The 16,922-nt window shown below is 41.4% G+C and overlaps 1 protein-coding gene across 1 annotated transcript in view; it reads left to right on the plus strand.

Annotated features, from left to right (window-relative positions):
• Positions 1 to 16,922, plus strand: part of FSTL4 (follistatin like 4) — a 1,116,563-nt gene that overhangs the window by 950,384 nt on the left and 149,257 nt on the right. Inside the window, exon 7 of the mRNA XM_088451183.1 lies at positions 9,049 to 9,215. Within this exon, the coding sequence (XP_088307309.1) occupies positions 9,049 to 9,215 (167 nt within the window). The remainder of the gene's footprint in view (positions 1 to 9,048; positions 9,216 to 16,922) is intronic.

The following is a 16,922-nucleotide window of genomic DNA, read 5'->3' on the forward strand; positions in this document are numbered from 1 at the left end:
ATAATCTTGAGCTACTATTGCCCAATGGCAGCATCTCCCACCATGGTGAGCTACAACTCTGTCATGGTTGCCTTAGGCTTCTTGGTGGCTTTCCTAGCAGCTGTCCTTTCTTCCACAGATGTACAGTTTTGGAGCAGAGCCTGTTGCATACAAAGTCACAGTTGTGCCATATTGTCTATCAATTTCTTTCTTGTGCACTTGGCAGTGCTCCAGGGAATACTAAAAGTCTTTGAGACCTTCATACAGTATATGCTTCATCTGATTGGTGCTACTTAATAACCTTTTATTCGTTTCTATCAATGATCTGGGATCTTCATGATGAAACTTTTGAAACGCACTGGGTGGGCAACACATCTGTAGGTTTGTTCATTTTTAAATAAAGTTAAACACCTTAATTGTACACAGGTGGACTCCAATAAATATTTGTGTGTTATCTGAATTGAAATCATTGCTCCAAGGCTATTTATTTATACATTCAGGCTGATGTAGAGTTGAATGTTTCTAACATTTACAGAAAAAGTATATAAACCACACACAGGTTGTATTTTCCTTTTAAACATAAATTATGCTACAAATCTGCTTAATGCAAGGACACATCACTTCAAAAGACAAAGTGATATATTATCAGGATTCCTTAAGACTGTAATACAGAGATTCGTGTAGTTTGAAATATAGCAATTGAATACTATCCATAGAAATGCTTATATCTAAAATAACAGAAATTACAAAAGAAAAAGTCAGGCTTGAGACTCATAGTGTAAAGTGTCTCTGCAGAGTAAATTAGTTCTAGAGCATCCAAAATCCATGTGGTTATATCTCTATGTACTCATTTTACCTGCTCTCTCAAATGACCTCAATTATAGATGTCTTATTGTTAAATTATGATTGCCATTGGCAGGGTGCGTATGACACTAGGAAGAAGATTCCTGTGATAAATCACCACCACATGTAACACCTTGCAAGATGTGATTATATGAAACAGTGAGGAGGCAGCCGAACATTCATTTAGCAGAAAATAAACCCCTAGACAGGATTAAAGATGAAAAAGAAATATGTTAAGCAGATGTAAAAGTGTGAATTTACATGTCATTGAAGCAGCTCAATGCTGTCTCTGTTATTGCTATAACAGCTATTTGTTTTAAATACAGAAATGGCTGTATTCCTGTAACTAGATGAATGCCATAAAACAGATAGTACATATTTATTTCTGTGTGTATAATATACATATACATTTTGTACAATAATCAGTGTTACCAAGTGACATTATAGAGTAGTAGCGCAATAACTGTAACTTATAAGCTTTAGTAAGTCTGATTTTAAAATTAAATTGAACATAACTTTCTCCATACTATTTTCTGCCCCCATAACCTACTGCATGGGACAACTGCCTCATTATAATTGCACCCTTGAATTCAATTTAAATGTTACAAAGTACAGTACATGCGTATATATATATATATATATATATATATATATATATATGGGAATGGGGTATGGAAAGAACATGCGCCTAATAGTGTAGTATTTAAAAGAATATTTTTAGCACGTGCTCGAATATAAATGTGCGTACCAGAAAATAAATCTTTATAGCTTATTTGTAGTTGTTTCACTGGAACCTCATATGGTGAGATGGTTTCACAACTTCAGGGTGACCAGGAACCTTAAATAAAATTGGCTCATGTCGAGCTCAAATACGCATACATAGTGTAGTAATTTTGTTTCCCAAACAAATAATATGGTGAAGTAGTTATAAATGCGTACCAGAATGTTACTTGGATTAATGTGTCAAGTACTAAGTCGCCTCTTCAAACTCATACAATGGCCCCAGCATTAGCATGTGCAGGTGGAGTAGGTCAACTTAAATCAAACAGAAAGTGACTCTTACTCAGGGGGGCTTAATCAACAAGTAGGCTCAAATAGGCTCCGTGACATCACACGTATCTGAGTATTTGGACATCTTTCTAAACAAATATGTAAAAGAACTTCCATCCTACCTAAAAGATACGACCAACCTCTTAGAAGATTTCAGTTGGGATGAGAGCTATATGTGGGCCACTATAGATGTCTAATCTCTATACACCTGTATACAGCATTCCAGAGGTATTGAGGCCTGCAGAAAATTCTTAGATGAGGATACTTCCATTAACTCTGACCATAAACAATTCATTTGTGATCTGGTTTTATTCAGTTTAGCACACAATTATTTTAAATTTTTAGATCAGTTTTATTTACAAATTTGCGGTATGGCGATGGGAACCATATTTGCGCCCAGTTACGCCAATCTATTTATTGGCAACTGGGAAGAAGGGCACATATACAATAATAACCCATACAAACCAATGCTATGCCTGTATAAACGGTACATTGATGACATCATCATCATTTGGAAAGGCGATGAACGGGATTTTAGTAATTTTATGGATTTTATCAACACTAATGATTTTAATCTAAAATTTACTTCCAACTTACAGAAGACAGAAATTGAGTTCTTAGATGTCATTTTAGAAGGAAAAACAACTAGCATCTCTACAAGAACATACATTAAACCTGTCGACACTAATAGCTATTTGCACTATAGAAGTGGACACACTACGAGTTGGAAGAATAATATCCCATATTCACAATTCCATCATATCAAACGCAATTGTAACGATAAAGAGATCTGCTCTCAACAAATCAATCTATATGCAGAGAGATTTAAAGAAAGAAACGTGGCTATCCAGAAACACTACTCTTAAATATAAAACCAGACCCAAAAAAGAAGACGTAGTACCTTTCATCACCCAGTTCAACAGAGAAGAAGGCAAAATTCGACAGATTTTAAATAAACATTGGGGTATTCTGAAGATGGGCCCCATTTTATCTGGAATTTTACCTAATAAACCCACTGTTGTTTTTAAGAAAGCAAGGAACCTCAAAGACATTTTAGCCCCAAGTATGCTTCAACCAACGAAACCTAATAGGCAAGATCTAATTAAATGTCTGGGCGCATACAAATGTGGACACTGTAATATGTGTAAGTTTCTACATCCCAATAGGAAACAGTTTTCGAATTTTGACAATTCCAAAATGTATAATATGAAGCATTTTATTAACTGCAACACCTGCTCTGTTATCTATTTGGTTGAGTGCCCTTGTGGCCTTAAATATGTGGGCAAAACCAAAAGGAATCTTAAATTCAGAATACAGGAACATGTCAGAAATATAACGAATAAAATCGAGAGCCATTCTGTATCCAGACATTTCAAGTCATACCATAATGCCAATCCAGAAAATCTACTTTTTAGAGGTATCGAACACGTTAAATTGGGTCCAAGAGGTGGTGACTTAGCCAACAGACTTTCTCAAAGAGAGATGTTCTGGATCTTTGAGCTGAATACTCTCCTACCCCAGGGCCTAAATGACTGCTACGAAATTGCACCTTTTTTATGATTTTCTACGACTCTCTGGGAGTATGGATTACCTTGTGATTTTTATGTTTTATATGTTTTTTATGTTTCTGTTGGTATTGATGCATGATATCTTTTTTTTTAAAAAGGATATATAGTTATATTTTTATTTTTTATTTAATTTTTATTTTTTAGCTTCTTGATTCTAAAAACCTCGTCCAACCCTGTACATTATATTTATCTTCTTTTAAGTGATGCATATTTTAACATACTGTTCTTATCCTTATTTTTATTTAGTTATTGACAATATTTATATGGTTGCACTTTGTAATAACCGTCGCTTGATGTATGTTATTGTTTGGTATTCTCTCAGATATAGTGAGAAATTAACAAAATGGCCACTTTGTCTCATGACAGGGCCTTCCACCAACAAAATGGCCGCTTAACATTCAATGCACTTTATGGAATTATACAAAGTGATTGCCACCATGTGAGTCATATTCATATAGCGGCAGCTACACCTAATATGAGGCCCCGCTATTGTTGTTGTACTTTATGTGGAAGTTTGATTGCGACAGTTTTCTCTCTGTAACTGCCGCGATCTGCACATTTGCGAGTCTAGCCGCGCGACATCTTGGGAATTGTAGTTTCCCATATAAGATGGCCCTAAGCAGCTGCGCGTGCGCAGTACGGCACTTAACGCCGCAATATCTCTGGACTGACAGTGGAGGTCAAGTACAAGATAAGGCCCCGCTGTCGCCGGACTGTTGTGCCATCCCACCGTTTAATACTATCGCGGCAGACACTTGGTAGTATCTGCCGCATCTTGGGACTTGTAGTCTTCCCATACAAGATGGCCGCGGGCTGCCGCGCATGCGCAGAGCAGCGGTATATGCCGTTTTGGCGCAAATCAGCACCTTATTTTATATGCTATAAATAGGGCACCCCTAACAGTTGACCCTTACCCCTGAGGAAGTCCTTGTGGACGAAACGCGTTGGGACTCCTGTTGCAGCTCCTCTCCACACTATTGATTATGCAGATAAGCATCCTTTTATCTTATTCCTATGTTTTTTAACCCTATGTGTACCGTGTATTCCCCATGTACTAAGTATTATTAAACCACTTGTTGATGTAAGCCCCCCTGAGTAAGAGTCACTTTCTGTTTGATTTAAGTTGACCTACTCCACCTGCACATGCTAATGCTGGGGCCATTGTATGAGTTTGAAGAGGCGACTTAGTACTTGACGCATTAATTCAAGTAACATTCTGGTACGCATTTATAACTACTTCACCATATTATTTGTTTGGAACACAAAATTACTACACTATGTATGCGTATTTGGGCTCGACATGAGCCAATTTTATTTAAGGTTCCTGGTCACCCTGAAGTTGTGAAACCATCTCACCATATGAGGTTCCAGTGAAACAACTACAGATAAGCTATAAAGATTTATTTTCTGGTACGCACATTTATATTCAAGCACGTGCTAAAAATATATTTTTTGAAATACTACACTATTAGGCGCATGTTCTTTCCATACCCCATTCCCAGATCACATTCACTCTGACCGCCATTCAGGAATATGGGAACACTGCTGCCACCTTCACCAAAAGGGATCTAAGTGTCACACCTGTTAGCACTAACTGGACTTTACCACTTTTTGGACTACGGTGCAATACAATTTGGAAGTTGAACCAGAGCGCCGTTCTATACATCCTATACATATATATATATATATATATATTAGGGATGAGCGGGTTCGGTTCCCTGAGAACCGAACCCACCCGAACTTCGGGGATCCGGGGCGATCCGAGCCCAAGCTCGGATCTCCCTGTCTGCCCCGGATCCCTCTCCCGAGGCAAAACCTCGAGATCTGCTGTCGGATCTCGAGGTTTTGCCTCGAGCGGCCATTTAAAAAAAAATGCCTTTGCCTTTAATGGGCAAAGTGCTGATTGGCTGACAGAGCCGTCTGTCACGGCTCTCAGCCAATCAGCATTATGGTGCTCATTTGCATGTAGCACGGACTCGTGAGATCCGTGCTACATGCATCTGTGTGATTGACAGTGACACAGAGCACAGATGGGTCAGTGAGACCCGTCTGTGCTGCTGTGTATTTCAATGACACAGATGCACGCACGGACCAGGAGATCCGTGCTACTTGCATCTGTGTCATTGACACAGAGCACTAACGGGTCCGTGAGACCCGTCTGTGCTGCTGTGGTAAATAAAAAAAAAAAAAACCTGTGTAAAAAGAGAAAAAAATGGCGTGCCCCCCCCCAAAAAAAAGAGCAACCAGCCCCGGGCATTAGTGACCCAGTGCTGGGTGTGCTTAAATACAGGGGACAAACGACATAGGGGTCCCCTGTACTTAAACACAACCAGCACCGGGCTAGTCAGAACCAGAGCTGGTTGCCAAAATACGGGGGACAAACGACGTAGGGGTCCCCCGTATTCTGCGCAACCAGCTCTGGGCTCTGATCCGGTCCTGGTTCTGGAAATACAGGGGAAAAAAATGAGTAGGGTTCCCCTGTATGTTCCAGAACCAGCACTGGACTTTTTCTAGCGGGGGGCTGATGCCACAGCCAGGGGAGCCCTTTCACCGGGCCCCCCAGCCGCAGCATCAGCCCTGACCGCTAGTCAGCCCAGGCCGGGGATCCCTGGAGAGCTGGGGACCCCCCCAATAAAGGGGTCACCCTCTCCAGGGCACCCCAGGCCCAGGCTGATAGCCCGGGGCTATCCCCGCCACCCCTGGTGGCGGTGGGTGGCGGGTTGATTGTGTGGTGTGGTGTAAATAAAGAATATCAAACATTGTCTTTACAAGTAGAACTGCAAGTCCCAGCAAGCCTGCCCCGCATGCTGGTACTTGGAGAACCACAAGTACCAGCATGCAGGGCATTAAGGGCCCACTAGTACCTGTAGTTCACCTGTAAAAAAATGTTTAAAAAAAACACAGGACACACACACCGTGACAGTATAAGTTTATTAAACATACATACACACACACACACACACACATGTACACATACTCACCTATGTAACCCTGTAGCATCGGTCCACTTGTCCGGTAAAGTATCCATAGGGGACCTGTGAAAAAAAACATACTCACCATCTCCTATGCGAGGTTCTGTCCTCTTCGTTCCAAAGTAGGCATCCCCGGACTTGGCAAAAAAAAACAAACGAAAACGCGATCCACGAACTTAGTACCGTTCTATAGAACGGTACTTCCCGAATGAGAGCTTAGCGGCGGGGTATCACCATGGAAACCCCGCTGCTAAGCGTTCATTGGCTGAGAGAGGCCATCTCCCGTCTCTCTCAGCCAATGAACGGCTCCCTCCATTGTAGTCAATGCTGGGAGCCGCAAGGTTATTAAAGTTTACCCTGCGGTTCCCACCATTGACTACAATGGAGGGAGCCGTTCATTGGCTGAGAGACGGGAGATGACCTCTCTCAGCCAATGAACGCTTAGCAGCGGGGTTTCCATGGTGATACCCCGCCGCTAAGCTCTCATTCGGGAAGTACCGTTCTATAGAACGGTACTAAGTTCGTGGATCGCGTTTTCGTTTTTTTTTTTTTGCCAAGTCCGGGGATGCCTACTTTGGAACGAAGAGGACAGAACCTCGCATAGGAGGTGAGTATGTTTTTTTTCACAGGTCCCCTAGGGATACTTTACCGGACAAGTGGACCGATGCTACAGGTTACATAGGTGAGTATGTGTACATGTGTGTGTGTGTATGTATGTTTAATAAACTTATACTGTCACGGTGTGTGTGTCCTGTGTTTTTTTAAACATTTTTTTTACAGGTGAACTACAGGTACTAGTGGGCCCTTAATGCCCTGCATGCTGGTACTTGTGGTTCTCCAAGTACCAGCATGCGGGGCAGGCTAGCTGGGACTTGCAGTTCTACTTGTAAAGACAATGTTTGATATTCTTTATTTACACCACACCACACAATCAACCCGCCACCCACCGCCACCAGGGGTGGCGGGGATAGCCCCGGGCTATCAGCCTGGGCCTGGGGTGCCCTGGAGAGGGTGACCCCTTTATTGGGGGGGTCCCCAGCTCTCCAGGGATCCCCGGCCTGGGCTGACTAGCGGTCAGGGTTGATGCTGCGGCTGGGGGGCCCGGTGAAAGGGCTCCCCTGGCTGTGGCATCAGCCCCCCGCTAGAAAAAGTCCAGTGCTGGTTCTGGAACATACAGGGGAACCCTACTCATTTTTTGTCCCCTATATTTCCAGAACCAGGACCGGATCAGAGCCCAGAGCTGGTTGCGCAGAATACAGGGGACCCCTACGTCGTTTGTCCCCCGTATTTTGGCAACCAGCGCTGGTTCTGACTAGCCCGGTGCTGGTTGTGCTTAAGTACAGGGGACCCCTACGTCATTTGTCCCCTGTATTTAAGCACACCCAGCACTGGGTTACTAATGCCCGGGGCTGGTTGCTCTTTTTTGGGGGGGTGCACGCCATTTTTTTCTTTTTTTACACAGGTTTTTTTTTTTTTTTTTTACCACAGCAGCACAGACGGGTCTCACGGACCTGTCATTGCTCTGTGCCAATCACACAGATGCATGTAGCACGGATCTCCCGGGTTCGTGCTACATGCAAATGGGCACCATAACGCTGATTGGCTTCCTGTCTGCCACTGCAGTGCCACTCCTAGATGGGCCACGTGTTTGTGCCGCCCCCTTGTGTCGCTTAGCATAGTCATCCAGCTTCCTCGGTACAACCTTTTGGCCTAAAAACAATATTGTGAGGTGTTCAGAATAGAGTGGAAATGAGTGGAAATTAATGTTATTGGGGTTATTAATAGCGTAGGAACAAAAAAAGGCCCATTTATGTGATTTTAGCGTTTTTTTTTTATTTTTTAAGAAAAAATCCAGATCCAAAACACAAAACCCAGAACCCAAAACACGGAAGGGTGGTTTTGGCAAAACCAATCCAGATCCAAAACACGAAGAAAGATCCAGATCCAAAACCAAAACACAAAACACGAAAAGTGTCCGGTGCACACCCCTAATATATATATATATATATATATATATATATATACAGGAAGAGTCTCCCATATCCAAAATGCTCGGGACCAGGGGTATTTTGGATAATGGAATATTCCGTATTTTGGAATAATTGCATACCATAGTGAAATATCTTGGGAATAGGACCCAAATTTACACACACAATGCATTTATTTGTTATATACACCTTATACACACAGCCTGAAGGTAATTTTATACACTATTTTTAATAATTTGTGCTTTAGACAAAGTTTGTGTACATTGAACCATAAAGCTTCATTATCTCAGTCATGCCAAAAAAAATCCGTACTTCGGAATATTCCGTATTTCGGAATATTTGGATATGGGAGACTCAAGCTGTGGATATTTATACAGTATGTATATGTATATATCCATATATATATATATATATATATATATATATATATACTGTATGTGTGTGTGTATATATATATATATAGTATATACAGTATTGGCAGTACGCACACATATATATATATATATATATATATAGTATATACAGTATTGACTAGGAGTTAAAGGATATTCAAAATTGTCAACCCAGTTCCATTATCCATGTGAATGATAAGCCATTTTAGAATACAATTTTTTATGTTTTTTCCCTTTCTTTTCTTTTCTTTTCCAGAAGTTGTTGAGCTCACTCTTGACCAGGATAAGGCAGTCAGCATGACAACTGTAACCGTAGGACTAAGCACCGTGCTAACGTGTGCAATTCATGGAACACTGCATCCTCCCATTATCTGGAAACGAAATGGAGTTATATTAAACTTCTTAGATTTGGAAGATATAAATGTAAGTCAAACTTTTATTTCAATAGCTATTATATAGAAATTATGTTCTGTATTTAGAAAAGCAATGTTTAGATTTTTGCATGCAAGAGCAGTATACAAAAGTGCTTTGGCATTTGTTTGCAATTTTGTCATTTAATACAGACCTACTGTACTGTAGAAGACTTTATTGCTGGGAAACATGCCTCTTCAAGGAGAATATGTGCTTGATATTTCAGATCATTGACAATTTGACAATAAACATATGCTGGTATGGTACATCATCTGCATTATTATCATACACCCACACCTGTCTCAATATAGGCAGTACCTATATGAGGATTTTGTCCCCATGTTCCACACAAGGAAATGTCATTCCCATGGTGGGAAAGCTACTCTGTGGCTATGGAGTGTTACCTCCTACTTGAGCACTCAGCAGGAAATGGGTGATTGTATTAGAGGGAGGGGCTAAGGGGCAGCCTAGTGCTTCACAAGGCCAAACCCCCATTGTAGCTTAGCCATGCTCCCTGTTTCAATGCATAAATCTGATATATACTATAGACTTTTTGCCCTCTATACATGCACTCTCATGACATATGTTTGTTGGTGGATTATGTGGTTTCCGGTGGTGCCTCAATGAAAATAAGATGATTAGTAAGTGTTCCAAGGTGCTAGCACCTATACTGTGAAATTGTTCTCTAACATAGTAATCAAGTATGCACCTATCCAACATTTAACAGCTAAAGCAAAGCATGAAATCTGTACCTTTTGCTTTAGTTTATATACATCTGGTGAATGAGTACGTTTTACAATTTGGTTAAGAAATGCCAATGAACTGTACTGGATAAACATTGTGCTATATATATATATATATATATATATATATATTATACACATGTAGCAGAGACGGCGGCACTCAAGGTTTTGGAAAAACAAACAACTGCAAGCTTCAGTCAAAGTCAATGTTTCAATGCGACCGCATCAGTGTTGTCTTTTTTTGCAGAGGTAGACTAAATGGATATATATGTTGGGAACCATGGCACATAGGGGTCTAAACGAGACCCTGGAATTGAAGTGTTTTCTTTAAAGATATATAGTCTCTCTATGATATTATGGGGTTGATAAACGACAGACCATGGTTATGATGTGGCAACATTAGATTTTTTCCATTGTTTATGTACTTAGACTATAGGAAAGTGAGCTGCCATTATATATATATATATATATATATATATATATATGTATAAAGATATGTCACATCTGAGATAATAAATAATATATATGTTAGGGCAGTAATTATCAACACACTAAACTATGAGTGTGTAGGATTTTGAATTGGGTTAAATGTAAGCCAAACCTGGAACTTTGTAATGTGTCAATTAATATTACATATGTACAGCACAGCTATAGCTCATTGTCTATGTATATATTTGTGTGGATAATATGTAGATGGGGTGTTGTGCGATTATTTTTAACTTGTGTATTTATTTTGATGTTGATATGCCAATATGATTAAGATTGGATTGTATTTTGGACGGTTTATCTTTTTTCTTGTATTTATTGTTTGTACGGGTTGCTTAGCAACGCTTGATGGCGCTCACGTAGGGGAGGCGCGGGTTGGTGACGTCATCGGATGGCGATGTGCTGTCTGGCCACGCTGGCTGGGGCCTCTGCAGCTCGCTCTCCCCAGGTGGGTTGTATTATGGTGTTGATTTGGTAAGTAATGTGGGTATTTATATGTAGGGCATGTTTGTTTATTTGTTGCTATATGTCCCTGATGACGGGATAAGTTCCCAAAACGTAGGAATAAAGGACCGCTTTAAACTTTGCTGGTAAGTCTCGTGAGTGCCTCTGACTTTGGATGCTTGTGTACTGGGCTGCTTTAACCCTGGAGGGCACTGGAGCGCTTGTCTCTTTACTTGGAGTCCCGGACATATGGATGTATGTGTATGAAGTACAACACTAGCCAAGTGAGTACCTCTGTCAAGACACCCTTCCAAAATATAATTTTTTTCTACTGTCATCAGTATCCATGTATATGTACCGTCATATGGGACTATCTTCTAATCAACACTGACATTAGTGTGATTTTGTTTTTAATACATTGTTTGTGGGATCACCTCTATCCACTACTTACTGTCTGTTTTTAGCCAGTGAATTCACACTGAGCAATATTGAGATATGGATACAGACAGAGCACTAGACTTTGCACAGATTGACCCTAAAAAACAATACAGTTATTCAGATGTTGAGGCTGAAAGCATTTTATATTATACACAGGGGTTAGACGATGGTGCCCCAGCTCTCTCAGCTGAATGACTTTATGGCCAGTGGCTGAAAATGAAACAGAGGGAATGTGATTATTTGTATAATGCAAATAGTTTATCTGACTATTCTAAAAATAAACAACTTCCACATGGATTCAGAATACAATATATGTCTACAATTGGGCATTACAACTTGGCTTTTTGCCAAAAATGGATTGCAATATTGAACAAATGTTCAATGGATCTTCTGTTGTTAGTAACAGAAGAATCCACTAAAGAGATGAACATTGTCAGAGAAAAATTGGCAACGTTTGAACAAGTTCACAAACCAATATTGATTCAGGACCCCAAAAATAACTGGGGTGATAAATTAAACTTGCAAATGGAGCAATATAAAAGGGAACTGATAATGTTTAAGAAAAATAAATTGCAGAAGGTCCAGCTCGATTATGTGCAGAGGAGGGTTTATCCTTGGCTAAGCAGTGCTCAGATACAAACAAACAAAAATGGCAGCTGCTCAATCAATCTAGCAGTACTAATCAGGTGCATGAAAGGTAGGGGTCATACTAAGTAGAAAAAGGAGGGGGGTTTAACACCCTATCGTTCCTCAGCACACTGAATAATACCTGCAACAATATATGAAGACTATATGGTCATAGAAATTCAGAGATATTAGTTGCATGCATTTGCAAATACATGGGTGGCTGCTAGGCCACGTCACGGCTTCTCTGTTACTAGCAGTCCCTAACACTAAGGGGTTCACGTCCGTGGCACAGTGGAAAGTGGATGTATATCGATTCAACCGTACATTGCGGTTGAAGGAGTATTTTGGAAAATCTCCCACAAACTCAGAAACTGTATCTGGGATTCCTTTACAACTTAGAAAATTGCAATCACATTCTAGTTTTAATCCTATTACACAGAATGCTGCCATCAGAACCTACACTTGTTTGTTGGAAGAGGAGGGTAGCCATCATGACCCTGGACACGATACTAAAGGAAACCTAACCAGGGAGAAGAGAATGGCGCTACACGATCTAGCACAAAGGAATGACATCATTATCCATTCTGCGGACAAGGGAGGGGCTGTGGTGGTGCAGAACCTTCCTGATTACAAGAATGAATGTTTATGTCAACTCCACACTGTACACACTGTTACAGAAAGATCCTACTACACTGTATAAACGAGAATTGGATCAAATCTTATTGGAGGCAGTTCAACTGAAGAATAGTACCCAGGAATTGCACTCTGCTTTAATTGTAGCATATCCTAGGGTCCCATTGTATTATACTTAGCCTAAAATACATAAGCAACTAAGGGACCCACCGGGGTGGCCGATTATATCTGCCCGGGGGTCCGTTTATCAGCCTATCTCAATATATTTAGATACTATACTAAATCCTTGTATCCAAAAAACACCTTCATACCTGAAGGATACCACGACACTATTGGTATCCTTGGGGGCTATGGGGATTATGCCATCCAACATGATCTTGTGCAGTGCAAATGTAACTAGCATCTACACCTGCATCCCACACAATGCTGGTGTGGAGGCAGCAAGACAACTGATCACTAATAATATACACTATGAGGGTCCGCCTATAGAACTGTTTCTACAATTGTTGCGTCTTACATTGGAGAGGAATTATTTCCTCTTTGATGGTAAATATTACCTGCAGGGAGCAGGCTGTGCGATGGGGTCCAATGTGGCCCCATCATACGCCAACGCTTTCATGCACAGTGTGGAACATGGTCTTCTATTTAATGAGGCTAGACTACTGAAGGATAATTTCCTGTATTATGAGTACATAGACGATTTGCTCGTCTTCTGGCAGGGTACGGAAGAAGATTTACGAGCTCTATTGGACCTACACAATAAGTCTTCAAGTGTAGTGAAACTTACCTATAATATCAGCCACGATAATATCCAATTTTTAGATGTCAATATTTCTCTTCAAAATAACAGGATAGTTACCACTCTATTCTCAAAAAGCACAGATAGGAATACCCTCCTTAAGTACGACAGCTTTCCCCCTGTAACCTTACACAGGGGGCTGCCTTACTCCCAGTTTATGAGAGTGTGCAGAATCATTTCTAATCCAATGCAGGTGAAGCCAGTGATGCAGGAGATGCTGGAGAAATTTGTGGCACGTGGATATAAAAGACATGACCTGGAAAAAATAAAGAGGAAGGTGATGGATACCCAGAGGGATGTTACCCTTACACCGAAAACAAAGATGGCTAAAAATTCAAGACAGGTAATCCCTTGTGTCAACAGGTATACAACCAGTAGCCAGAGAATTAACAACAAGGCTAAGAGCTGGTGGCCTATTATTAGTTCCGACAAGGACTTACCAGCATTACACGCAGGGGCGTTTAAAGAGAGGAGGGGGCCCGTGTGCACTCCTCGTGCGGGGCCCCCTCCTCTCTCTCTGGTGGCTGGCAGCCGATTGACGTGGCTGGCCAACCACCAGAGCATTAGTAGACTTCGGGCACTAGAGTGTGCCCAGAGTCTACTGTGCATGTGCAAAACGCAAAAAAGTGGCCACGACGGCCATTTTCCGGCGTTCTGTGCATGCGCAGTAGACTACGGGCACACTCTTGTGCCCAGAGTCTACTGTGCATGCGCAGAACACTAGAAAATGACCGTGGCGGCCATTTTTCCGGTGTTCTGAGCAGCAGTGACACCCGACGCGAGACCTCGGACAGGTTTGTTTTAAAAAAATATGGGTGCAGTGTGTGCGGTGCTGGGCCCCCCTGGGCCCGTGTGCCCCGCACACACTGCACCCATTATAGATACGCCACTGATTACATGGGTCTAGATTAATGCCGTGCCAGATGAGGGGCCGGAACTTAAGAGATAGAGTTGTGAAATTAGACATAACTGATATGAATAAAGTCGACTCCCCTCACTTTTTAAATAAAAAAACAGGATGTTTATGGTGTGTTACCTGTAGGTCTCTCTCTGTGGGTAGCACATTTTCTCATCCCCATACAGGGAAATGTCGAAGCTGGATAATTGGCTGAGACAAGATCAGTTTAAAATTGGATCGCAGTGACGCCATCTTGCAACTGGCTGCAAGACGCCATCTTGGAAATGAGATTGCAAGATGCCATTTTGTGAATGGCCGCCCAAGCGCCATTTTAGATAAACTCACACTTTAGTACATGTGGTGATATTACTATTAGCATCATGCGATTGCATCTTTCACCATTTCTCATACACACATTAATACGCACAATTGCGCTGTTAACTAGCCGCATATTAGCGAATGCATAAGATCCTGTATGAAAACGCTGAATATTAGCTTCATGCACACGCATCTGCCCCAAGTTAACTAGCGTCTTTACATCAAACCCCACATACTCACACATTACATATTCACATACAAAGTTCCATAAGCTTTAAGGTATAAGATTCAAGTATGCACATTTATTATAATTGCTAGGAAATAAAGATTATTTAGTAACTAAGGTTTTATACGTGATAAGTAAGCCATGTTTGGTATTGTACTAATGCGTACTCTCTCAACAGTATTCCGGTAATATCGATGGAGAGATCGCAACATGCATTCTCAACTTATGGACTGCAGAGACTTGAAGCAACAAAATGTACATTATATGAACAACTGTTAGGATTTGCATGAGGCGGGAAACCAGAGACCACCAGTTGTTAGAGGCTGGACTGTGTCTATTTGAACCAACCTGTTAAATGCCTTGTAACATATGCCCTCTCCTTTAGGACCAATGGTATTAGCAACAAACTTCTATATTGTGTTGTTTATTCCTGGGGGGTATAAATATGTGTGCTCTGACCCTGGGTTCCTAGTCTTCGTGCTGAATGCTGATTGACGGGGGTTTCTTGCTGATGCCTACATCTGGACCAGAGAGCGCTGCGTATGTATAATTGTACTTGGGTCTGTATAATTTCTTTGCGCTAAGATTATATGAGGATCATAGCGTGTAACTGCTGTACTTTTACTTGAATAATACTTTGTGCTTTGGAACCACAGGTTCTAGGTCTGGAGTCTTTATTTACTGTATGACTGCATACGCAAATTAGCGTCATCCTTAGAGGTTTATAGGCAGGATATTAGAAGGTATAGGCAGGGGTATATAGAGGTTCAAAGGCAGTATCGTTAGTTGTGGGCTTGTAGTGAAGTCACTTACCCACTCACACGTCACTTACGGTTATCGATTTCTCACCAAAGGGTGGAGTGACCACATGCAGGGTTTACCTGCAACCGCTCGTTGCTGAGAGATCGCTACCCATTTTCGTGTGAGCCAGGGAAGCTGACTAGAATCCAGGGACAAGAGAGGAAAAAGTTTGTTTTCCTTTGTTGATAGAACCTAACATTTAAAGGGGTGCCGCAGTATTGAACACGCAGTTTTGCACACAGTAAAGACGCACTTTTGTGCACGCAGCTAAAGGTTGTCATACGGTTGTGTGGTAGTCGCATTATTGTGTATGCGACTGGTCGCACAATAGCATATACGTACTTCCGGTTGTGTTGCCACGTGTTTAAACAAAGCCATTGAGGTTTACATTCTTTTCAATTGTTGTCAATATCTGGGTTAACGTGTATTTTTCTGCGCAGGAAAAAAAAAGTGTGTAACAGTGAGTATTTCTTGGTAGGGGTAACTTGTTCCCTAAAGTTAGAGGTACCGTATGACCTTTAAGGGCTAAGTGCTAGCCGCTCGGTAAGCAGCTTACCGTTATATACACAGTAGCAGGTGTACATGTTGTCCTTGTTGTAGAGAGGTATGTGGAAGTAGCCGTCTTAAACTTCCATAGGTGTGGAAGTTGCCTTCTTAAATCTTATCCGGGTGTGTGGAGCAGACTTCTTCAAATCTTCACAGGTGTGTGGGCGCTGCCGTTTAAATCGTCCACAGTTAAGTGAAAGTATCTTGACTGTCTTACACTAGTTTAAATCTTTATAAAAAAACGTAGGAGTTGTCTCAGAATGGGAGCCATGCAAACAATAGAGATGTTAGACAATGATGTGCTGCTAATGGAAGCGCCGTTTGGATCGGCCCATCGTATTATGCATATTAAGTACGGTACTTATGCAATAAGGTATTGTGATGTATGGTTTAAAATGACGATGAAGAGTGTTAGACCGTTTCCCAGAATTGGTAGTTTTGATAAAGATGTATTAGATAATGTCCGGGATCACATCAGTCTGATGCACTCCCGAGAGAAAAAGGGCAAATATTATGAATGTTTAAAGTTGTGGCAGCATGAAGGGGATGCGTGGTTAAAAATGCGCAAGCGACGCAAACTAGCATTGCGAGCGCATTGCCAGAGAATACATCCACGAAGCTGAATTGCAATGCGGGCGAGCCGCAAAATGGCGCGCACGTGCAGCAAGGTAGCGTTGCGGAAGGTATTGTCAGCAGTTCATGCGCGCCACCCCCACCTTATTTGGATGGAGGTGCAAGTACAGTTATCAAAAATAGCCAT

The sequence above is a fragment of the Taudactylus pleione genome, unplaced genomic scaffold, assembly GCF_031769625.1.
Source record: "Taudactylus pleione unplaced genomic scaffold, aTauple2 ptg000025l, whole genome shotgun sequence".
In the NCBI taxonomy this organism is placed as follows: Eukaryota; Metazoa; Chordata; class Amphibia; order Anura; family Myobatrachidae; genus Taudactylus; species Taudactylus pleione.